General features: G+C 35.1%; 1 protein-coding gene across 1 annotated transcript in view; it reads left to right on the plus strand.

Moving 5' to 3' along the window:
* LOC107592166 (CUB and sushi domain-containing protein 3-like) overlaps nt 1-26,150 on the plus strand; it is a 223,387-nt gene that overhangs the window by 128,323 nt on the left and 68,914 nt on the right. Inside the window, exons 32-44 of the mRNA XM_016281569.1 lie at nt 859-963; nt 2,401-2,519; nt 3,983-4,052; nt 6,372-6,488; nt 6,651-6,860; nt 9,798-9,986; nt 10,227-10,404; nt 11,743-11,888; nt 14,565-14,645; nt 14,930-15,043; nt 17,331-17,519; nt 19,664-19,810; nt 23,557-23,745. Coding sequence (XP_016137055.1) covers nt 859-963; nt 2,401-2,519; nt 3,983-4,052; nt 6,372-6,488; nt 6,651-6,860; nt 9,798-9,986; nt 10,227-10,404; nt 11,743-11,888; nt 14,565-14,645; nt 14,930-15,043; nt 17,331-17,519; nt 19,664-19,810; nt 23,557-23,745 — 1,854 coding nt within the window. The remainder of the gene's footprint in view (nt 1-858; nt 964-2,400; nt 2,520-3,982; nt 4,053-6,371; nt 6,489-6,650; nt 6,861-9,797; nt 9,987-10,226; nt 10,405-11,742; nt 11,889-14,564; nt 14,646-14,929; nt 15,044-17,330; nt 17,520-19,663; nt 19,811-23,556; nt 23,746-26,150) is intronic.

The raw sequence follows: 26,150 nt of genomic DNA on the forward strand, positions 1-26,150 counted from the left end.
TATCTATCTATCTATCTATCTATCTATCTATCTATCTATCTATCTATCTATCTGTCTGTCTGTCTGTCTGTCTGTCTGTCTGTCTGTCTCAGTGTAGCGCTGATGACTTGAATTGGCAGAGCCCTCAGAAGTGAAAGACAGACATGAATTATTTGCCAGCGTATCCCCTCAACCGCCTCAGCCACACAAAGCAAAATAAATATGTGCTGACCTTAGTGGGTGCCATCCCTCTCAGACAAAGCATTAAGTATTGTTGACAGTTTGACGTTTAATCTGCTCAGAAGACAAATGAAAGATTAAAGGAAGTTATGGGATTGAGACGCCTCATGCATAAAGAAGGCGAAATGGCCGTGGACAAAATATGCTTTGATGCTCTTCGTGTGGTGTCACCGGTGGGAAATATGGGACCACCTCGGTCTAAATTCCCCCTGAGGTTAAGGCTGCACGTGTAATGCCTGCCTCTATTCGTCACAACCTCTTTAGCACTGAATGTCAAGCGGCCGCTCGACAAATAGCCCATCATCGAGATTCCAGAGTGGCTACAGAGCATCGCACCGCAGGTTCACAAAACTGCAATAGGTCTGATCTGTCTTGTTGTGTGCCCAGCTGTAATTTCACAATGATTAGGTGGACCGTGGCGAGGTGTGACCCAACTTTAGCGGCGACACCACTTCATCTGTAGACATAGCAACTCGATAAAGCCTCTGACAGTCATGACAGAGTTGAAGGACATCCGTAGAAGCCTTGTGAAGGAATGTCACAGTCCTACCAGGATTGACTGCAGAGAGCTGTAAGAAACAATGCGCTGTTATGCCTACCAAGCAAATAAAAATGATTTTCTAATGTAAATTCCTCTAGGAACCACGATTCCACCCCTGCTGAACACCACGTCCAACAACCTGTTCCTCACCTTTCAGACTGACATGAGCGTTTCTGGAGCTGGTTTTCACTTGGAATTTACAGGTATAATGACTGTTCACTTCTGCAGTCAGACCACAAATCACGGTTTCCTATGGAAGCTTAAAAAAAAATAATAATAATTTTATTTCACAGTTCTGATTGTTTTATTTCAATCCCGACTTTATATCTCACAATTTAGACATTTTATTTCTCCCTCTCTATTCCAAATGTTTTCTTGTAATTCTGAGAACAAATTCCAAATTGTGAAAAAAAGAAAATCGTAATTGTGAGATATTTTTATCTATTGTGAAATTATAAATAAATATGATGAAAAAGTCCAAATTAATTGCAAGACATAAACTAAAAATCTGAAGAAAAGTCAGATATAATGTGAGATTTAAACTAATAATTGCAAGAAAAAAAAATCTGAATCGCAAGAGATAAACTTGCAGAACTGGAAGCTAATTTCTTCCACAGAATTTTTTTTTTATTTGACAATTCTGACTTCAGAAATAAACTCACATTTCTGAGAAGAAAAGTCTGAATTGAGAGATAAAAACACTATATGTGAGATAAAAAGTCACAATTCAATTTTTTCTTTTCATTTCACGGCAGAAACAAGTTTTACTTTTATTGTGAGTTTATATCTCACAAGTATGACTTTTCTTATCAGAATTTCGATTTTATATCACACAATTCTGAGTTTATGTCTTGCAATTCTGATTTTTTTCCCCCTCAGGATTGTGAGATAAAATGAGAATGATTGTGAAATGATTGTGAGATAAAATGTTGCAATTGCCATTTGTATTTTATTTATTTATTTTTTATTCTGTGGCGGGGGAAAAAGCATCCATAGTTCTGTTTAAAATAAAATATTTGTATTATTATTATTATTATTATTATTATTAAGCACAATTGTATTATTACAATTGTATATTTCTCTCTTCATTTTTTTATAATTATATAAAAAATATGAATAGTAAAAACAATTGTATTATTATTAATATCACTGAAGTAATCATTATATCGCAGTTCAAATTGCAATCACAATATATACCACAATATATTTTTTGACAGCCCTAAACTGTTAATAAATAATTTAATTTAAAAAAAAAAGCAATCAAAATAAAACATATTATTTATAGTCTATATACATATAAACATAATGTGTTTTATTTGTTTTCCTGCATATCATTTGGCCATTGACCAACATCAGAGAACTGTAAACATGTGACTTAAAAACATAAAATCTCAAGGTTTACTTCAAGAAAATATTTGATGTCAAAGGGGTTCAGCTAACAAAGAAAGTTTGGGAAGCCCTGCCACAGGCGACCGCAAATGAATTGAATTTAACCTCAACATGAATCAAGCAACATTTGTTATGACTCATTTCTCTCGCGGGGCTTCTTTGCATCTCGCGGTGTAAACGCAAATCAATTTCCATTTGTGTTGGGGAACAGTCACATTCTGACAAATGAAGAGAGTTTCCTGTGTCCTAAGCAATAGGTTTGGACTCCTGCCCAGAACCTCAAACCCCCAGCAACGGTGTGAAAGTGGGCGACCGCTACTTCGTGGGTGATGTTGTCTCGTTCCACTGTGAACAAGGATACACTCTAAAGGTGGGCGATTTCATATCATAATATGGCAGTGATAGCTTAGCGCTCTCGGCTTCAAATGCTCAGAGACATTTGCACTCGTTCTAAAAAGCTTTTTGGCTGCTCATTTTGGCATTTCGCCATTGTTGCTTGTGTAATTGGCAGTGCGTTAAACAGGTAACTGACTTTCAGAACATCTTTCAGAAGAGTGACATTCAATCAAACGGTGTTTGTTCAATTACGAACACTCGTATGTCCCAGGGGTTGATTTTCAGTTTAACTTTTCTTTTTCTTTTTGAAGGATGCATTAAAATGTCTTTTTTCGTATGACTTTGTTTATTTTTGCTATGCTTTTTAAGTGTAGATGTTGTTGTTTTTACTCTTGTACAAGACCCAGACTTTTCATTTTAAAATATTCTAAATGCATCGTGGAATATCAACTGAGATTTTTTAAATTATGATAATTTAAACAATTCAGCATTTCAGTATTTTTCATGTGAAAATGATTACGATTCTCTTTTAGTTCTTTCCCTCGTTTTCCCCCAAGCTGTTATTTTTTGTCATTGGAAAGCTTGAGACACAATATGATGCATGTGATGTGTGAAAAGAAAAAAGATGCATTTGTGTTAAAAAATATTCTGTCATTTCCAGTCTGTAATTTTGTAAAATTATCCAAGAAGTGTAAAAATAGTATTTGTGTTTTTTTAGGGTGCATGTGCTTAGCATGTTTAAAATTAAGTTATGCAAAATATGTGAAAATAAATATTTAGTTGTTTATTTAGAATGCATGAAACGCTAGTGAGTCAAAATGTCATATTTTTTTTGTTGTAATTTTGTTAAAATATATATTTTTTAAAAAGTATTAAGTTTTATATATGTTTTATACTATAGCCTTAGCATGTTCAAAATGTCATTTTTGTAGCTGCTTTTCATAAAATTATGCAAAAAAAAATTATAATAATATTTAGTTGTGTGTATTTAGAATGCACGAAACAATAGCTATGAAATGAACCTTAGCATCTTCACAATGTGATTTATAACTTTCTGCAATTTTGTATAATAATGCAAAATGTGTGAAAATATATTATTTCATTGTGTGTATTTAGAATGCATAAAACGCATGCTATGTGAAATTAGCTGCAGCGTGTGTAAAATATCATTTTCACTAGAGTTCTCTTATGATGCATATATACTGTTGGACGCTAATAGATAAACTAGTGAATGTTTGTGTAAAAAAAAAAAAAAAAGAAGAAAAGTTCAGAGGTGTCCATAGTTGAAGAAGCACCAGTTCAGCGTTTAGTTTTCTGTTCTTCTGTGTGCTTTATTAGATTCATTCACAGTGCCAAGGCTTTGTTATTTTTGCTCTCATGTCGTACGTGGAAGAGCACGTTGAAAGATACATGTCCTATGAGTGATTAATCTTCCTTCGGAATTGGTGAGAGCTTCTTGGAAAAGTCAATATCTTTCTTCATTTCCACTCGTTGCAGGGAAGTGCATATATAACCTGCATGCCGGGGCCTGTCAGAAGATGGAACTACCCAGCGCCCCTCTGTCTGGGTATGTTTTATTAGCAGTCATTTCTCCCCGTTTGACCTTTTCAATGAGAGCATTACCACTGCTTTACTTCTCCGTAATCGCAATTCTTCAAATTAGTGTCTCGCAACAACCTTATGTTCCTGTTAGTTGAGGAGTTTGTGCCGTTTCATCTTATTTGATTTCAATGTAGCAGCTGTTTCATCACCAGGTGTAGAGAGATCAGCCATGGTCTGTTAGAGCTCTATTTAATCAAATGGACTATGAAAAAGCTTTCTTCAGGCTAGATATTTGAGGTCCTATTCAGTCTAATCTTCAGTCTTTTTCATTTTCTCTTTTGTTGAAATCTATTAGCCTTAAACCCTTCTTCCATGTCACATGATTTCTTGCGGCTATAACAGCATCGCTCACAAGTTTCTGACCATCTAGCTAATGCTGTTCATCCAGTCCACTAATAGCAGTGACAGACACTGCAGGACCTCAGGTTAAGTGGCTGGTGCAACAATGCAAAAGGATGCACTTTACTTCATTATAGTTATTGTGCATCTTTTACTTCATTATAGTTTACTTCTAAAAGATGTTCTCTGACATGTCTTTAAACGTATGCAAATGTAAGTATTTCTTTCATTCCAGTACCATTAAAACAAACGTAAAAAGTGACTTTAATATTGCTATACAGTACTATAAAATGTCATTATTAAAATCAAAAGTCATGTCTTTTAAAACTATGTAATGGACCCGAGCTAACATTGTCTTTTTATTAACTAATGTTAACAAAGATTAATGCATTTTGACTGATAGCTTTAACTATGACTTTGACGATTTGTATAAAAGTTGTGTTTTTAGCAAACCACTTGTAAATTATTAAAATTTTACTGTATAGGAGAGCAATCTTAAGAAGTTACAATTCACATTTTCACTGGAAATGTAATTCTAGCATTGCTCTAGGATTCTGGCAAAAGAAATTGCTCTTCCACCTGGACCCAGAAAATAAAAAAAATAATCACACATCAATACAAATTTCTGCAATTCCAGAAATTCGTTGTTTATATCATCTAAAAGTTGTTTTGCAAATATGCTGCTGAGTGGATTGTAACATGCAATTTATTTATTTATTTATTTAATTTCCTTCCATTTTCATTTGAATTTAAAAGTTAAGCTCAGTTGAGTTTAGAATGCTGAATATTTGCTATTTCTTCTGATTTGATTTCATTGTAGCAGCTGTTTCATAGCGACCATAGAATATCGAAACGTCACCTTTATAGACATTAACGATTTTGATCATCTATGTTAATGCAAATATATAGGGGTGCATGATTTGTTTGTATATGTTTTCATACTGAACCGACATTGAAATCATATCATTTATTTATTGTTTTTATTCAATTTTCATTTATTTTTAATTCTTCTTTAAATTCAGTAATTGAATTTGGATAAAAAAGTAAAGCTCAATCTAATTTAGACTCCGATTGGTGGCGTTCGGCACGGCTGTGGCTGAAGAGTGACACTTGAAGTTTAATTGATCCGAGCTCCTGCAGTATAAACAGAAGATTCAATGTTCTCTATTGACATTTCAATTGCTGTTCTAAAGTAGGGTAAATGGACACGGCGAGTCCAAGAGGACATTCATTACACGTTTGCCAATAAGAGGAATGCAAACACAACCAAGCGCACGGGGACATGTGCACACAGTAAAATCAAGGGGATATACTTACTTGCTTCAATATTGGCCTTTCAATCCCAGCGAGTTCTGGTGGTGTTCATTTAAAAAGTCATTATGAGAAAACATAACCCATGTATCATTTTCTCCCAACCTCAAAATGAACACATTTATTCCATTAGCATTTGAAAGCATTACTTATTGCATTGTTATTTATATGTACCAAGAACACAAGGCTTTCTTATATGTGCAATATCACTAGATTCCGTAATGGAGTTTGGACTTGATGAATATCTGTTTGATAATTTCTTAATGTTCCATTGAGTTTTCGTTCCCGGTGTTGCATTGTGTGAGAGATAGTACACTCTTAAAAATAAAGGTGCTTCACGATGCCATAGAAGAACTTTTTTGTCTAAATGGTTCCATAAAGAACCTTTAACATCTGAAGAACCTTTCTGTTTCACAAAAGGTTCTTTGGGGCGAAAGAAGGTTCTTCAGATTATAAAAAGGTAAGAAAGAGATGGTTCTTTAAAGAACCTTTGACTGAATGGTTCTTTGTGGAACCAAAAATGGTTATTCTATGGCATCGCTTGAAGAACCTTTTGAAGCACCTTTATTTTTAAGAGTTATACTGTACATGCCATCTTCACTGACTCTGTGCATGGCTGCTCTTGTCTTTTAAGCCGAGTGCGGAGGATTCCTGTCGGACCTGAATGGAGTCATCCTAAGTCCCGGCTTTCCTGGAAATTACCCCAGTGGGCTTGACTGCAACTGGACAGTTAAACTTCCTGTTGGCTTTGGTCTGTATCCTGTGACTTTTCAGTTGTATTTTTCTTGTGTTTCTTGAAGCTGCAAGTCATGGATTGTTTTGTTTGAACTTTATTTTGAACCTTTAAAGTTTACCTTCAGGTATCTCATTGTTGAAATGTACTATATCTCTCCTCCTATTGTTTACGATCCAGGGATTCACCTGCAATTCCTCAACTTCTCCACGGAAGCTGTGCATGACTACCTTGAAGTCCGTAGTGGGACACTAGACTCGGGCTCGGTGATCGATAGATTCAGTGGTCCTGTTATTCCAGAATCTTTCTTCAGCACGACCCACGAGACCAGCTTCTTCTTTCACAGCGACTACTCGCAGAACAAACCCGGTTTCCACATCACCTACGAGGGTAAGACGGATTAGACCTGCCCACGGCCATTACCTCCCCTGTCGATACGGACACACACCATTGCATCCCTTCTCACAATAACAGGATAGGGAATGTAACCAATTGTTCTCTTAGAGTTCAGTCAAAGCCCTTTTTTAAAGCAAGTCAGTCGATCTCAGTAACATCCACAGCAGCTATATCAAATGCAAAACTACATATTTGTAAAGTTGGCTAGTTGGTGGGCTGCCTGAACGACTGATTGGTCTTAACGAAAAGCCCTGTATAATTAGGCTGGTTTTGGGAATGTGTACAGCTGTTGCTGCGGTGCTTTAAAGAGGATACATTTAAAGACCCAGCTTTTCTGAGAGGATTTAACTCCGCAACCAGCTAAAGCACAGCATGCTAAAAAAAACAGCACTTAAAATATCAAAATGAAAAAATATACACTACCGGTCAAAGGTTTGGAATAATTAAGATTTAAAAAAAAAAATTTTTTCCAAGAAATATTATGAAATAATATTAAATATTATTACAATTTAAAATAGCTGTTTTCTATTTGAATATGTTTTCAAATGTAATTTATTTCTGTGATGAAAAGCTGAATTTTCAGCATCATTACTCCAGTCGTCAGTGTCACATGATCCTTCAGAAATCATTCTAATATGCTGATTTACTGCTCAGTTATTGTCAATTATCATCGGTGCTCAAAAATTAATAATGGTTCTTGTTATTATCAATGCTGAAAACATCGCTGCCTGATGTTTTTGTGGAAATCACGATGCATTCTTTCATTTATTTAGTTTAATCTTTTGTAACATTATAAAAGTATTTAACTTTTGATCAATTTAATGTGTCCTTGCTTTTTTAAAATCGTATTTTCCCCAAACTTTTGAATGCTAATGTATGACAGTTTCCACAAAAATGTTAAGCAGTAAAAACATATAATATTTTTTTTATATATAACAACAACTAATAACTAACAGAATTAACAATATTGCTGTTTTGCTGAATTTTGATCAATTATTGGTGAGCATAAGAGACATTATAAAAAATAAAAAGTTATTCCAAACTTTCAAATGGTAGTGTATAAAAGGAATTACTATAAACGAGTTAACATCAGTGTTTTTTAATTGAAAAGGGCAATTTTGCTGTGATTTCTCCTATTAAGTTCATAGTAGTAGTAGAGTATGTGTGAGACTCTTACGGTTTATACTGTGAGGTGATAATATTTTTTTTATATATAACAACAACTAATAACTAACAGTATTAACAATATTGCTGTTTTGCTGAATTTTGATCAATTATTGGTGAGCATAAGAGACATTATAAAAAATAAAAAGTTATTCCAAACTTTCAAATGGTAGTGTATAAAAGGAATTACTATAAACGAGTTAACATCAGTGTTTTTTAATTGAAAAGGGCAAATTTGCTGTGATTTCTCCTATTAAGTTCATAGTAGTAGTAGAGTATGTGTGAGACTCTTACGGTTTATACTGTGAGGTGAGTAAAGAATGTTTTCTAGAGGTAGCATGACTTTAAAAACCCCTAAGTATACATTTTAGTATGTAACCCATTAGTGCCATGGACATGAAATTGTGCGCCTTGCTGATGAGGAGAGGTTTGCTTTTGCTAAATGAACAGACAGTTTTCACCTGGCATCTACCCAGAAAACCCTAACAGCACATGGCAATGCCCCAAGAACCGCTCTGAAGCAACTGTACTGTGCTTTCAAATCTATTTTTATATTCCTCCCTTTGAGCCTTTCTGCTTTACACAACAGGAATATGTCAATATTTTGACTTTATGATTCCTGAACAGTGAGATGTTTCTCGTCCCTAGAGACTGAGAATTTGGGTTTTTGAAGTAAAAAATATAAGCTACAAAATAAAAAAATTTATAAAAAATAAAACATCGTCACAAAATATGTATGGCTTCTGTGACGCTCTTTTTGTTGTTGTGTGTGGTCAGACTGCTAAGTTTAGACATTTCAGTTTGGATGAATAATGTTCTCTGAATAACTTAGAATATTAAATCCAAAGTTATTTTTATGATTTCCTTATATAAAATGCATCTATTGTCTAAGCATTTGCCACATCATGGACAATAATTTTACTAAACTATTTTAGAACTTTGTTTTACATAATTTCTGAAGCAGCTTTAAGCTATAATAGAACCTTTTGAAATTCCTCCATAATCAAACATACATTTTCAGTAAAATAATTGTTTTTTTTTATTTTTATTTCGTTGCTTTTATTTTGTGAATTTGATTTACATCAGTGTGATTTTTAGTATTTTTTAATATAAGTATTCATCAATATTTTGAATTGGCTTTTATTTTTATATTTTAGTTTAGGTTTTAGTGACTTAATGTACTTTTGTCATTGTTATTAGTTGTTGAGGTGTTTTGACGGCTTTAATTTATTTCGATTTCAGGTTGAGTAATTTCAGTACTTAAACTTATTTATTTCAGTTACCCTGCAATTGCAAAGGCAACATATTTCTCATTTTCATTTATGATTTTCATCTAATATTTTAAAATATTTTATCATTTTTAAAACAGCTTGAAGCTATGGAAGAATATTTTGAATTTCATGCATTTAAAAAAAAATTACATTTTCTGTAAACTAGGTATCATAGGTATATTTAGATGCTTTAATTTTGAGATTTCTTTGACTGGTTTGACAGTGTTACTTATTTATATGCTATTATAGGATGTATACATATATTGAATTAGCATTTATTTCTGTCTTTTCATTTTTCATTTTAATTTTAGTCTACATTTACTAAATGTTTACATTTACATTTGTTTACATTTACATTTTTCATCTAATATTTTATTTTATTTCAGCATTTTTCACTATTTTTAATCGTTTTAGTTAACAGTAACAACACTGATTGGCATTGGTGTTCCTCCATGGCCTCTCACTGAATAAAACCTTCTGCTCTGTGATCACTCAGCGTATGAACTGCAGAGGTGTCCGGATCCACGGCCCTTTCGGAACGGGGTGGTGATTGCCAGTGATTTTGGAGTGGGCATGACCATCTCGTTCCAGTGCCTGCCGGGATACACGCTGCTGGGTGAAGCGTCGCTCACGTGTCTGCATGGCATCAGCCGCAACTGGAACCATCCTGTGCCTCGCTGTGAAGGTACAGAGTCCATCTTACAGAAAACCAGCTTTTAATTGAACTGTCATGTTTTGTAAATTCTATGAGATGTTCAGTGGAAAATATGGACCATATATGGAGGCTCCAAACAATGCGGGGCTTTAGCGGTGAACTTATCACTGTTATATGTCACTGCATTATTGCTTGTTGCAGCTATATATAAGACATTGCAATTCTCCACAAATTGCTGATTGCGTTTTGATTTTATTTGTCCTCTGTCAGCACTTTGTGGTGGTAATATCACAGCCCTCAATGGGACCATCTACTCTCCGGGCCACCCGGCTGACTACCCCAATCTTAAAGACTGCATATGGAGCATCCGAGTACCTCCAGGCAACGGCATCCACATCAACTTCACCGTGCTCAACACTGAGCCCATCTACGACTACATCACCATCTGGTACGAGTTCTGCAAGCGTTTTATAAGAACTCCTCACCTAAAGACTTGCATCTGCTGGGTGTCAACATGAGTGTAATGCTTACAAAATAACATTGGCTTTAGGAAAGAGACAGACCTTTCATTATTTATTTCTTTCTTTCGACTGATACCAATTATTTTTGTGTTTCAGAGACTGATAATCGTCATGCATAAACTATTTTAATCAAATTCATAATTGTTTTTCTTGATAGTTAGATATCACACAACAATGAAAATAATTTTGAAACCATTAGACTGAAAAACAAAAACTGCACAATTGCCATATTAATTTGTTTGATATGTATTTATTAATTTATTTTTAATGCTGACTTTTTTCTAAAGTTTTAGATATAATATTTATATTATTTATATGAAAATCAGTTAAATTGATTTTCTGCCTATGTCTAGTTTTGGATTTATCAAAATGATTTGTCAAGCACTCCACCAGAGATGCTGCTAAGCTGAGACTTACGTAACACTTTATTTTAGTCTTTTATCTGTTTAGTTTCACACAGTTCTCTTGTGCTTTTCCATCTTCCATATATTTCCTCCTTGACTGAACATTAATGCTGAAGTGTCAAGCGGCTGGTGCGGTAGACGCTTGTGTTCACCACAACAGAAGCTATTTCTCGCTGCATCGCACACTAAATTAGACTTTATTATATAAAACTGTTTTCCTAATCAATATGCTATTACAGATTTTGAAAGTGAAGTGACATGTGGCCAAGTATGGTGACCCATACTTGGAATTAGTGCCCTGCATTTAACCCATCCAAAGCGCACACACACAGCAGTGAACACACACACACCGTGAACACACACCCGGAGCAGTGGGCAGCCATTTTTGCTGTGGCGCCCGGGGAGCAGTTGGGGGCTCAGTGCCTTGCTCAAGGGCACCTCAATCGTCGTATTGAAGGTGGGAGAGAGCGCTGTACATTCACTCCCCCCACCTACAATCCCGAGACTCGAACCCGCAACCTTTGGGTTACGAGTCCGACTCTCTAAGCATTAGGGCACGACTTCCCTTCTTGAACTGACTGAGAACCAAGGTCATTTTGAGTGCTATGCATTGACTGTATAAGGCACTATTCAGGCTGTTTATTCAGGGTTTTGAAGCACGACTGACACACACTGCAGAGAAGAGACGTCTGCTCTTCTGTTTTCATAAACATTCTTTATAAGATCCCTGACACGCACCCGCCAGACGTGGGAGAGCGACTTATGGAGAGTGGACGAGTTTTATATCAGCAGACAGAAGTAGTCAATAAAGGTTTTTAATGTTTCATATCTGGGTTTGAACAGATCTGTTGTCTCCCTTAGGGACGGCCTTGACCAAACATCCCCACAGATCGGTCAATTCAGCGGCAGCTTGCCTCAGGAGGCCGTTTCCAGCACGTCCAATCACATCCAACTGAAGTTCCACAGCGACTTCAGCACCAGCGGATTCTTTGTTCTGCGTTACCATGGTGAGCCGAATCGTCCACAGTTTTCCTTCCTCATTCACGACAGCTTAGTTTGCTTATAGTTGTTTATTGTCAGCTCGATTATCCTGGCTTATTCCCTCACGCCCACAGAATATGTTAGTTATGCCGTATGCATGCTGAGACGAGCCGTGAACATACATACATTCAACCCAAACTGTGGCATGAAATTGCATTAGGAACCTTCTGGTTTGCATGCCTTCGAACACCTGTTTAGCGTGTCACGTTGCTGCTTTCTGGCCCCTTGTTTTTTTTTATTTTACTGCTCTCAAACACAAGGGCTAGAAATTGTATTGTTTCTTCTGGAAAATGGCTTTGATTATTGCAGCTGCCACATTCCGATGGCGCTATAATGTGTTTGGAAACTTCCATCATCCATAATTACATTCATTTCTGAATGAGCAGGTGTGGGAACACATTCATTTGGCTTCTAAGGCAGCATCCTTGCTGTTATGGAACCTCATAAGTGATTATTTGATATGCTCTACAACATAGTGTGCAGCATTCAAACAGATGCACTCTTCGTATGGAGACTCAAAAACTGATTTGTATTTAGCATGTGGCTATGCTAGCAACACAATACTCAAACATAACATGCATAGATTTTATTTAGAAATGGCTTCAATTCTGTCAATGCTTTTTGATTTTGATTTGAAATTCAAGTTTGTTTTTGATGCAGATATCTCCTGGATCGTCCACAATATTTATTTCACTGAGCGTATTGCATTTATGAAATAGCATTGCTGCTTTAGTTGCAATAATCTTTGTGTATGATGCTTTGTAATTCTATCAATGTAGGCGAATCACTAGGTTATGGAAGAATTTTAACAGGGGAAATAACACCTGAACACGACAGATGACCTTTGAACCCCATTGGTTTTCTCTAATCTATTTTGCAATTGTGATGGGAGACCGTTATTCACTAAAGGACGTTAACATCTGCGTTAGCATATTTTCTGCTGATGCTTTTGAAGTTCACCAATAAACTAATAGAGCATAAGGAAGTTATGTCAAGTGCTGCAAAGCTCAAAGCTGATTAGAATTTTAAAAGATAATAAAATAAGATAGCTGTGGTCCCAGAGCTGCCAAAATACCCATTCTCTGGTTTGAAATTGCCTTTAATGTGTTAGCGTAGTAACAGCGGAGTTTTTCAGTGTTCAGAGTGTTTCTGAGTGTTCCTGTTTGCTCCCAATGATGAATTCTAAATTAAATGTGTTTTTGTTTGTCAGTGGCGACGTCAAACAACATATAAAGGTCATTTAGCAGTTTGGTAGCTGGTAAATCTTAATGATGTTAAGATACTGAGAGCATTTGCTGGATCTTACCTAAAAAAAGGTGCTTAAACTCATTTGCATGAATCCTTAACTCTATTATCTTCTTTGCATTTGTTCATTGTGTCGGCAGTTTGCGTAAACAAGCACCACTTCTTTTCCTCAGAAAATGTATTAAATAAACGTTCTGCTATTTTTCTAATGATTTATATGTAAGATTTACCATTAATCATTACAGAAAATTATTAGCAGCTTAAATTGATACATGTAAAATGAATAATTTAATATTACACTAAAATTCATTTATATTATTATTATTATTATTTTATTTTTTATCAACCCTTAACCAGGACTGTAAATCCATGTATTAATCTTCATATTATATTAATCTTTATAATCTTCGTATTCATTCATTGTGTTGGCAGGTTGCATAAACAAGCATCCCTTTTTTTTTTTCTTAAGAAAATGTAAAAAAAATAAATAAATCTGACATTTTCCTTGAATTTTCCAATTGTATTTACCATTAATAATTACAGCAAATTATTACATTTATTAGCAAATGATTTAAAATTATTACATTTAAAATAAATAATGTTAATATTAAAAAAGCAAAAACCCATTTTTATTATTATTATTATTATTATTATTATTAAACCCCTTAACCAGCATCTTAAAGCTATGTATTAATCTTCATCGTGCAAAAATATATTTTCCATGCTGGCATTTTGCTAATCATTTTTATATATAATATTTACCATTATAATTCCAGAGAAGTATTACATTTTATTAGAAAATTATTACATTTAATATGAATAATTTTAATATTCAAGTACTATAGCAAAACTTATTTTTAAGTTTTAAGTCAAATCTCATTTTGTTGTTTATTTTTAATAAGTCAAATCTCATTTTGCATGTGCATGAAAATAAATGAATTGGCCACTGAATTTGAAAAGTGTTTCCTTATGTGCATTGCCACACAACAAGCTAAACTAATCTTAACATTAGTGAATTATGTGTCTTATTGAGGGCATACAACATGTTCTGCTCAACATAATATGTCTTCAAATGATGTTGCATCACAATAGTGACTGTTATCATATCATACAGTAATAGGAGGTTGTTAATGTATATGATCCTCTTTTAGAAACTCTTGCGATTAGACATTGTTATAATCATAAGGCATAATCATTGTTGACGAGGCAGATGCTATGACCCTTGATTGTGATTCATACTTTGCAGCGGCGGCGCGTAATTTTGTTGTACGTTTAGAAAAACTCCGGTGACAGATGTGATGAATTTAACATGTCATTGTGTGGGTTGTTTTTAAAGCGTTATCACTTAACCAGCAGCTAAACATCACGTTTCTCACTCATCTCGTTCCCTCTCGCAGCTTACCAACTTCGTGTCTGTCAACCTCCCCCACATGTCGCCAACGCAGAGATCCTGGCTGAAGATGATGAATTTGAAATTGGTAAGCCTGAAGAACGTTTGATGATCATCTGTTTGCTTAAATTTATCATGCATCGAACCCTCATTAAAGAGATGCTCCCAATGTGCCCACCTTCGCAATGCAGCGTTTCTTATTTAATGTGAAAGAAAATGCCCCTTTCTGATGGGAAAATAACACCCGACACTCTGCATTTGTCATCATTACTGTCAAAAGCGTGTAAGCGGTCAGGTCTTAATTAGCTAATGTGTTGTTGAGCGCTAGTTGTAGTGGAAAAGCAAAGATCTGGGTGTGTAATTACTCAACAGGAGACATCATCAGGTACCGCTGCCTGCCGGGCTTCACGCTGCTCGGGAGCGAGATCTTGACCTGCAGGTTGGGTGAGCGACTGCAGATGGATGGTCCTCCTCCGGTCTGCCAAGGTTAGTTTGGCAGCACATCCAGCACTCTGTCTCATTTGTGTCCGTGCTCTTCCTGTTTTTATGTCTCACGTCGTTAGTTGTTAGGCTCTTTTGGACTTCCGGATGAAGAAAACCACAGTACAGCGTTGTGAATCATTGTGTTTAAAACTTAATAACAAACAGCATGATTCTTGATGTCTTGAAGTAACTCTCACAACTGTGAGTGCCTAAAGATATGCCTGCTCACATTTATATAACGATTATGTGCCATTCAGAACTTCCATACAGAAGTTCCTGATTACGAATTGAGGCAGGGTGCAGACTTGAAATTTGAATGTTAAAATATATTGAGATACACTGTTCAAATGCATTGATGTTATTAACTAAAAGACAAAAAATACTGTATAATGGTTTCCATTCTGCCATTTTTTATTAGTTTCTGTCATTAATAACTGCAGCTAATTATTATTTATTAGCAAATTACTTAATCATTATTTAAAATTAATCATTTTTATTTTATAGCGAAAATTTAATTGGAGTAGCGAACAGGATGCAGACTTGCAGTTCAATTTTGAATAGCAAAATACATTGAAATGATTGAAATCCAAATGCATTGATGTAATTTTTAACTAGAACGAAAAAAGGTTTAAAAAGTTCCATTCTTCCCTGTTTCTAATATTTTATATAAGTGTGTACCATCATTTTACAGCAAATGATTACTGTTTTTAGCAAATTAACTACATTATTGCATTTATTACAGCTGAAATTCATTGAAATACATTGACATTTGAATGCATTGTGCTTTTCTAATAGAAATACTGTATCAAATATAATTTCCATTCTTCTAATATTTCTAATATTTCATATTAGTATTTACCATTAATAATTAAAGCATTTGAGCTTACATTTAGAATGAAAGATTTTAATATTACAGCAGAATATGAATCGAGGTAGCAAACAGTGTTGCAGACTTGCAATTGAATGTTACAATACATTGATATTCAAATGCATTGTGATCGTTTTTAACTAGAAGGACAAAGTCTTGACAAATTTCAAAATACTTTTAAAGTCTATTTTTATAAGTAGAAACACTTAGTCTTTATATATTTAATCATATTTAATAAATTACCAGGGTGAATGAACTGCCAGTTTTGTTCAGAATGCATCGCCTTTGTTGAATTTCTTCGAATTACAATTCAGTAAATTCCTCTTCCTGTCGTAATTCCTAATTTAAATTCTAATTTAGCTTCCTGTGACCAATTCAAGTCAAATTTGCACTCTACAGAGTAGTGACATTTTATTTTGTATTCTTTACCAGCTTTGTATTTCAGTGGCGTTAAGTAGCTCTGCACATTGGTTCAAAAATGCACTCAACATAACTGTTTATTAAGTCATGTCACATCTTACTTTTAGTGAGAATAGGCAAATGTCACTGCAAATTACAGGAAACTTGTCACTTCTCATCGTGTTGGGTAAAAGTAAATTATGAGGTGAGAAACCTTGATTATAAGGTTGACATGATAAGTGCTCTTCAGGGCGAGCATAGAACATGGTGACAATGTCATGCAATCAGTTTATTCTATATGGGTTGGTTTGTTTTCAGATGGTGTTTTTGCCAACAAAAAAATGCCTACCTGCAACTCAGAAACATTCTTATACATACAATTTCTATTCCTTTTCACACAAATTATGATTACAAGGCCAGACTATTGATACATTTCCTTGCACAATACTATGTTAGGACCTCAAAAACACATTTGCAATAATGCATGATTTGTAAACTATTACATTTTATGTTTGCATCACATAACCAGCTCCATATGTGACTTTTCTGATGTTGTAAGCTTGCTCGGTAGCGCACCTGGTACAAGACTTGTGAAACACAATAAAAAAGCTCATAGACATGTAGAAGCATATGAAAATGTCACGGTTGTTTAAGATTCATGTTTGCTAACGCTATTGATTAGGCTTAGGGCTGGATTTAGTGTAGGTGGTACATTATTGTCAAACATGATAGAGCATTGATCTTTTAGTGCCACTTGCTGTGCAATTCATTTCCAAATTGGTGCGATATATGCAACGGACAATGTATTTAAAAGTTGCCAGTTTAACCTTCTTCTTTTTCTGATAAAACGAAACAGTTTTAGTGCTGCTCAATGGACGTTCCACTTTGAAAGTGTCACGAAACATGCAAGAAGCAAAATGCTGTGATATAAATTTGCAGAAATGTCACCACAGACACATTTTTCCATTGAGCCTGGGTTGGTTTTAGCACTATTTAACACATGGTCATTTGGTTTCTTCTTAGTGCAATGTCCTGACAATGAGGTTCTGTTCGACTCGACGGGCATGATCCTGAGTCCAGGTTACCCTGACAGCTACCCCAACCTTCAGATGTGCTCCTGGATGATCAACGTGGAGAAGGGCTACAACATCACACTGCACTTTGAACTCTTCCAGACGGAGAACGAGTTTGATATTCTGGAGATCTTTGATGGTGGGTTTGAATTATTCCTCATATTCAGGCATCATCTGACAGCTCGTGCAACTGTGTCCCTGAATATTACAGTCATTATTCTCTGGCCTGTCCTAACTCTGACGCTTTTCTTGAAAATTTGGAGCCTCGGGAATATGTTTGAGAAATAACAGAGCTCCTTTTTTAGACCCATGACCATTACGAGAGAAATATTTTATTACCCTCCCCCCCAAAAAAAAACTAATTTAGGAACAGCAGACATGCAAAACGCTAGAAAGATTCAAGTATTTCTTGATAGCGAGGCAATGGCAAAGACAATTCGAAATACATTCTGAGTGTTATTAGCGCTAATTACTTAAGTGCTTGCAATCAGCAAATTACCCTATTACTCATCAATGATTGGATGCTCATTAATGCCCATGACATTTGCAGAGCCCCAGTGGAATAGGAAGTGAGAAGCAATACCAATTTCCTTCTCTCAGGCCAGATTTTGTGTTAATGTTTTGCAGCAAAGCAAATTTTGGAGCTCTTTCCCCAGAGTCTCAAACTAAATCGGCTAAATGCCATCGGATGGACATTTATTACAGTCATTATTCTCTGGCCTGTCCTAACTCTGACGCTTTTCTTGAAAATGTGGAGCCTCGGGAATATGTTTGAGAAATAACAGAGCTGCTTTTTTAGACCCATGACCATTACGAGAGAAATATTTTATTACCCTCCCCCCCAAAAAAAAACTCATTTAGGAACAGCAGACATGCAAAACGCTAGAAAGATTCAAGTATTTCTTGATAGCGAGGCAATGGCAAAGACAATTCGAAATACATTCTGAGTGTTATTAGCGCTAATTACTTAAGTGCTTGCAATCAGCAAATTACCCTATTACTCATCAATGATTGGATGCTCATTAATGCCCATGACATTTGCAGAGCCCCAGTGGAATAGGAAGTGAGAAGCAATACCAATTTCCTTCTCTCAGGCCAGATTTTGTGTTAATGTTTTGCAGCAAAGCAATTTTTGGAGCTCTTTCCCCAGTGTCTAAAACTAAATCGGCTGAATTCCATCGGATGGACATTTCCACTTGATGAATTTATTCTGAGAAATCTTCTTTGCTCATTGCCACATATGGAAACTTCTTGTTAAAGGAATAGTTCACCCCAAAATGAAAACTTGCTAAAAATGTACTCCCTCATCCAAGGTGTTGATGATGAGTTTGTTTCTTCATTGTAACAGATTTGGAGAAATTTGCCATTACACCACTTGCTCTGCAGTGAATGGGTGCCGTCAGTATGAGAGTCCAAACAGCTGATAAAAACATCACAGTAATCCAGAAGTAATCCACACCACTCCAGTCCATCAGTTAACAACTTGTGAATTGAAAAACTGTGTGCTTGGCATTTTAACTTCAAACCGTTGCTTCGGGTAAAATACGAGTCCATAATATTGCTTTCTCCAGTGAAAAAAAGTCTTGTCATCTCGTCTGAATCACGAGAGAAATATGCACAGATCAAGCACAGTGCATAAACAGTTCCAAAAACAGTTCTAATCAAATATGTGGGTGGATTTTAATGTGAGTGGTCAACAGAGGATGGACTTTTTCACTGGTGGAAGTGTTATTATGGATTATGGACTGGTATTTTGGCCAGAAGCGAAAGTTTAAAGTTAAAATGCCCTAATGATGATTTTTTTTTTAAAAATAAAAATTTAAAACACCGCTTTTTTCACTTCACAAGATGTTAATTGGTGGACTGGAGGGGTGTGGATTATTGTGATGTTTTTATCAGCTGTTTGGACTCTCATTCTGACGGCACCCATTCACTGCATGAGAAAGTGTTGTAATGCTAAATTTCTCAAATTCCATTCAAAATAAGAAACTAACTTGTCTACATTTTGGATGGCCTGAAGGTGAGTCAATTTTCAGCAAATTTTCATTTTTTTATGAACTGTTCCTTCAATTTTGAAAATGTTGCATTGATTCTGTCAGAATGTCAAAATCGAACCATCAGCGACGATGACATCATTGAATTCCGAATTGCATTCCGTCTCTTGAATAAGCAGTTTGCAAACTTCTTCAAACTGTCCTTGTACATAACTTTAAGAACATTTCTTTGCTGCTTTATTTACATTGGAAATGCCAAACTGTTTTTAATTTGTTTTATTTTTTGAAGGGCCCAATATTTACAGTCACAGTCTGGCTGTGTTGAGCGGAGATCTCAGCGTGCCCTTCAACATCACCACCACCGGTCACCAGCTGTTTCTCCGCTGGTCATCTGATCATGGCACCAACAAAAAGGGCTTTCGTATCACTTACGTGGGTGAGTATCAAAGTATGTATCCCCGATTGTTAATTCCTTTCAGTTCTATGTGTCTCTCGTGACCTTTTGTCTGTCATGTCCATGACAACTTCGTCCAAGTCCATGTCCCATCTGTCCATGTGTTTGTGTCCAAATGTTTGTGTAACATACAATTCAGGAAATGTAATAGAAGTTGCTTTAAAAAACAATATAGGCCTTGAACACAAAACTTAAAGAGTTAGAGAATAATTATGGTAGGAAAAATTATCCAACTATTTTGACAAGGATAAAAGAAGTTCAATCAGAGCTTAATAGAATATATAATGAGCAAGTACAACTAAAACTGAAATTCATAAAGCAGAGATTTTATGAAAACGGTCCGAAAGCAAAAAAGCTTATGGCTTGGAGAATAAGGAAGCAGCAGGCAGAGAGGAGTATATTTAAAATTAGAGATCCCAGAACTAAAAAGATATGTCATAAATTGGAAGAAATACAACAGGCTTTTGAAAAGTACTATAAGGAATTATATACGCAGAAAAATTATATTCACTCCACAAGAATACAAGAATTTCTGCACACATTGGATTTACCATCAATTGGATCAATGCAAAACAAAATATTAACTCAAAATATAACAATAGAAGAAATAAGTAAGGCTATATCAAAGCTTAAAACAAATAAAGTACCAGGAATGGATGGTTTTTCTGCTGGTGACCCCCCTAGATCCTGGAAAGAGGCTGTAATATCTGTAATTCTAAAAGAAGGAAAAGATCCGATAGAATGTAATTCGTATAGACCTATTTCAGTCCTAAATATTGATTACAGACTTTATACATATATACTGGCTAAACGATTAGAACATATTCTTCCAGATTTAATAGATACAGATCAAACAGGTTTCATAAAACAAAGACAGACATATGATAACATATGGCGAGCCCTACACATAATTGATTATATATTTCAGAATAAAACTTCTACCCTTCTAATTAGTCTAGATGCAGAAAAAGCGTTTGACTCAGTGAGTTGGGACTTTCTATACTCAGTTTTGTTACGTTTTGGATTTGAAAATGACACTATTAGAATATTTAAATCTTTATATTCAAACCCAATAGCAAGAATTAAAATTAATGGTGACATTTCGGAACATATTATTTTAGAAAGGGGATGTCGACAAGGGTGCCCGTTAAGCCCTACCCTGTTTGCGTTATTTATCGAACCACTGGCACAGCTACTCAGAGACGATATAGAAATAAGAGGAGTGGTAGTTAAAGATATAGAACACAAGATTTGTTTATACGCTGATGATGTATTACTGTTTCTTACATACCCAGAACTTAGCTTACCCAAAGTGATGTACTCTCTTGAAAAAATTGGATTATACTAAACTAAATATACATAAAACCCAGACTCTCTTGTGTAATTATAATCCAAGTAATAAAATACGTAATGAATACACATTTAAATGGAATACATCCTCCATCAGATATCTTGGAGTTCAAATTCCTGCAGACCTATCAAACATCTATAAAGTTAACTATTGTCCCATTACAGAAATCATAAAAATGGACTTGAACAGATGGCTTCTCCTACCTTTAGATCTATACAACCGAATAGAGATAATAAAGATGAATATATTGCCACGATTACTTTTTCTTTTTCAAGCTTTACCAATAGAAATACCAAAAAGGCAATTTGATGAATGGAAAAAACTAATATCACGCTTCATTTGGAAGAGTGGGCGGCCAAGAGTGCGATTTAACACTCTACAACTTCCTAAGGATAAGGGTGGGAGAGGTCTGCCATCATTAGACGGTTACTATAAGGCAGCACAGCTAAGACACTTGGCTTGCTGGTGTAACGATGAATATAGTGCAAAGTGGAAGGACTTTGAACAGTCACAACTTGAATTACCCCTTCAAGCGTTACTAGGAGATAGAAACTTGCAGCAGACACAGTCACATAAATTGAACCGTTGGACAAAGATTCCATTGGAAATTTGGTATAAAGAATTAAGGAATCCTAAAATTGAAAGACAAGGAAGGATACTAAGATGGGTGGAACATGACTTACAGTTTAAACCAGCAAGACTGGATCTAAGGTTTAAGCAATGGAGTTTACAAGGTATAACATCCTTCTGCCTTATTTCTACCGAGAGTGGGCTAGAGAGTTTCCAACAACTTAGATAAACAATACTTTTTCCGTTATCTTCAAGTTAGACATTATTTTAAGAAGAATATAAGAGATTCAGAAGATATAGGATCAACGATAGTTCAGATATTTGTATATAAAAAATAAAAAAAAACAATATAGGCCTATAATTCTGAAGAATGTAATTAAATCATTAAACAAATTTTACAGTGCACTTGAGAAATATGTATGTTAGACCTCACATGTCAGGCCTGTTTCACACATCCTGCTTAATTAGCAGCATGTAAGGAAAACAGCAAACAGAGGTGTGCGTTGAACTCCCACACCAGCCAGTTTCAAGCCACATCTTTTATGCAAATTCTCGGGCAATGCATAAATAACATGATAGATGTGCATAAGTCTAACAAGTCTAACCTGGTTTCAGTCAAACTTGAGTTTAATAGAAAGTGCTGATAATAACCACAATGCATTACAACATATCAGTATTTCCTTAAAAATAGTATTTCAGTTGCAATTAAAAACTCTAAATTTCATACTTTAAATTCAATATACAGTACATAGATGAGGAGGAGCACTGCTCAAATCATAGTTTCAGTCAGACCTGAATTGAGTAGAAAGTGTTGTTTTGTGCCTGTCGCTGCGTGTTGGTTGTGCATGTGTTTTCAAACATTGGTAAGTAGTTCACTCCATTATTTTACTTTATTGCTGAAGATGTAATGAAATGACTCTGTGACGCTTACGTGCTGCAGACACAAGATGTGTAAAAGAAGTCATATGCTGCTTTCAGATCCTCCTGGGAAACATTCAGAAGTTGTAATTATGATGTGAAAGAATAAAATACAGTAGATGCATTGTGCAATTTTATATTCATTTTTTACTGACAGACACGGGGTGTTTTTTTAGTGCTAAAGCAACAAAAGGAAAAGGATGCACATTTGTGCACTTGATATTTATGCATTCTCATGACAACACAGAGAATGATAGGAAATGTATTTTTGTTGCACATGCCTTTCAGCTCATAATCTGTATAACATACCTTGATACTTTAATTTACACTCCACCAATGTGAAAAAAAATCTGGGCTCAACGTTTCCCACTGGTGGTAATTAACTTGTAAATATGATAATTGCAACAAGACTTAAAGGCACAATTAGAGTAGAAATATTTAGTAACGCTTTATTGTTAATATAATTTATTATATAATATGTAATTAATATAAATATTGATTACAATGTTTTACGCTGGTAATTCTTAACTTGTAAATATGATTATTGCAACAAGGCTTGAAGGCACAGTTAGATTAGAAATATTTAGTAACACTTTATTGTTAATATAATTATTTTTTTTATATTATATGTAATTAATATATATTAAATAATACTTGTATATTATATAATGTCAAAGTATTATTATTGTTGTTAATTTGTAAAATGAACACGCATTAAATTATGTACTGTTAACAGATAATGTACACTGAAATAGTTTAAAATGTCATGATTATGCAATAATGGGTTTAATGATTATTGTAAAGTGTTGCCAATTATTTATCTGTGATAATGATGATGTGTTGAGTCAATATTGTGTGAGTGCTTAATGATCCGTTCTATCATCTGTAGCGATGTACTGCAGCACCCCAGACTCTCCGCAGCACGGTTTCGTGGTCAGCCAGACGGGCGGCCACGTCAACAGCGTCGTCCGCTGGGCCTGTGACCGCGGCTACAGGCTCATTGGGAAAAATATGGCCGTCTGCAAGAGAACTGAGTTCGGTTATCTGGCCTGGGACTCATCTTTGCCAGCATGTCAAGGTGTTGTCTTTGTTATTATTTTCTTGAGTTTACAAAAATTGCATTTCCTTGAGTTGACCGTGAAGGCTAATTTAACTGACAATAACTTGTGCTCAAGTATTGTTTGATTTAACCTTCACTGGCAAAACTCACAGCTCTGTATTGTACTTTTAACATTTTTGTGCTTCATCGAGGACATTCATTATGTCATATATATATATATATTATTATATATATATATATATATGTGTGTGTGACCCTGAACCACAAAACCAGTCTTAAGTTGTACAGGTATATTTGTAGCAATAGCCAAAAATACATTGTATGGGTCAAAATTATCGATTTTTCTTTTATGCCAAAAATCATTAGGATATTAAGTAAAGATCATGTTCCATGAAGATATTTTGTAAATTTCCTACCATAAATATATCAAAACTTTATTTTTGATTAGTAATATGCATTGCTAAGAACTTAATTTCAACAACTTTATAAGCAATTTTCTCAATATTTTTATATTTTTTGCACCCTCAGATTCCAGATTTCCAAATAGTTGTATCTCGGCCAAATATTGTCCTATCCTAACAAACCATACATCAGTGGAAAGCTTATTTATTCAGCTCAATTTCGAAAATTTTACACTTAGGACTGGTTTTGTGGTCCAGGGTCACACACACACACACACACACACTATATATTAAATTGTTGCTTTATTTTCATATAACAAATAGTGGAACAACATAATTTCTGTCAGGGAAAAAAGCCCAGAGGGGCATGTTCAATTACCTTCACTCAAATCAAAAATAAATCACCACTCGAAAATGAGAGCAAAAAAGAGCATGAAAAAAAGAGCAAAACAAAATAATAAAGGGTGAATGGGCTACTGAGAAAGGATATGAATTTTGAGCAGATTTTAACACTATGAAAAAGTGAAGGAGCAGACGGATCAAGATAGCAGGACCTCATTGTGTTATAATTCTGGAAACAGTCCAGGAGGAGAATCTGCTGAAGGAAGAAAATAAATTGATATATTTGAAGGCCATTTTTTAAGGTTTTGAATTTGTAGTTTCTGAAACAGTGGGCTGGTGCTTGCTAGATAAGAGAGGTGATCATACAATATAAAACTCAATATAATAAGTATAAATTAAAAAAGGCACCCAAAAATGTAATGACAAACATGAGTAAATAACATACATTTCTATTCTGGGTGAACTATTTCTCAAAGTTTTGTATGTTTCATATAAAGATCCTGATGATCCGACGATAGCTGCTCGCATCTCAGCATGTCTAACAGACATTTCTTGTTGGATGAAGGACCATCACCTTCAACTCAACCTGGCTAAGACAGAACTGCTTGTGGTTTCAACAAACCCATCACTTTATCAAACTTTCAGCATCCAGTTAGGCTCAACAACCATAACTCCTTCAAAAACAGCTAGAAACCTTGGAGTTGTGATTGATGATAAGCTGAATTTCTCAGACCACATTGCTAAAACTGCCCGGTCCTGCAGATTTGCTTTATACAACATTAGGAAGATCAGGCCCTTTCTTTCAGAACATGCAACACAACTCCTTGTTCAAGCTCTTGTTCTATCCAGGCTGGACTATTGCAATGCTCTCTTGGCAGGTCTTCCAGCCACTTCTATCAAACCTCTACAATTAATCCAAAATGCCGCTGCAAGATTAATCTTTAATGAGCCGAAAAGAACGCATGTCACGCCTCTGTTCATAAATTTGCACTGGCTACCAGTAGCTGCTCACATAAAATTCAAGGCATTAATGTTTGCCTACAAAACCACCACTGGCTCTACACCCCTTTACCTAAATTAATTACTTCAGAGTTATGTGCCCTCTAGAAGCTTGCGTTCTGCAAGTGAACGGCGTATTATTGTGCCATTTCAAAGAGGCACAAAATCACTTTCACTGACTTTTTCATTAACTGTTCCCTCCTGGTGGAATGACCTGCCCAACTCAATCCCAGCAGCTGAGTCCTTAACCATCTTCAAGAAACGACTAAAAACACATCTGTTCCATCTTTATTTGACCCTCTAACTCTAACACTTTCTATTCTATTTTAATTCTACTTTATATATTTTTTTTTTAAACAACAAAAAACAAAAACACTAGCTTTCTATTTTTTCTATTCTATCTACTTGTTTTTCTTTGTGTGTGTGTGTGTGTGTGTATATATATGTGTGTGTGTGTATTATATATCTACACCTTGCTACGTGCACTGCGTTAGGCTAACCGAGACTTATGATTTGCACTTATATATTGTTGATCTTTTGTTAGTTTTGACTGCTTTTATTGTCCTCATTTGTAAGTCGCTTTGGATAAAAGCGTCTGCTAAATGACTAAATGTAAATGTTTAGGTAATTAATTAATCTGAAGACACCAATATTCTCAGCTATTTTTGTTTCTGTTGACAT

Source organism: Sinocyclocheilus grahami, unplaced genomic scaffold, assembly GCF_001515645.1.
Source record: "Sinocyclocheilus grahami isolate Dianchi unplaced genomic scaffold, SAMN03320097.WGS_v1.1 scaffold150.1, whole genome shotgun sequence".
NCBI classification, from domain to species: Eukaryota; Metazoa; Chordata; class Actinopteri; order Cypriniformes; family Cyprinidae; genus Sinocyclocheilus; species Sinocyclocheilus grahami.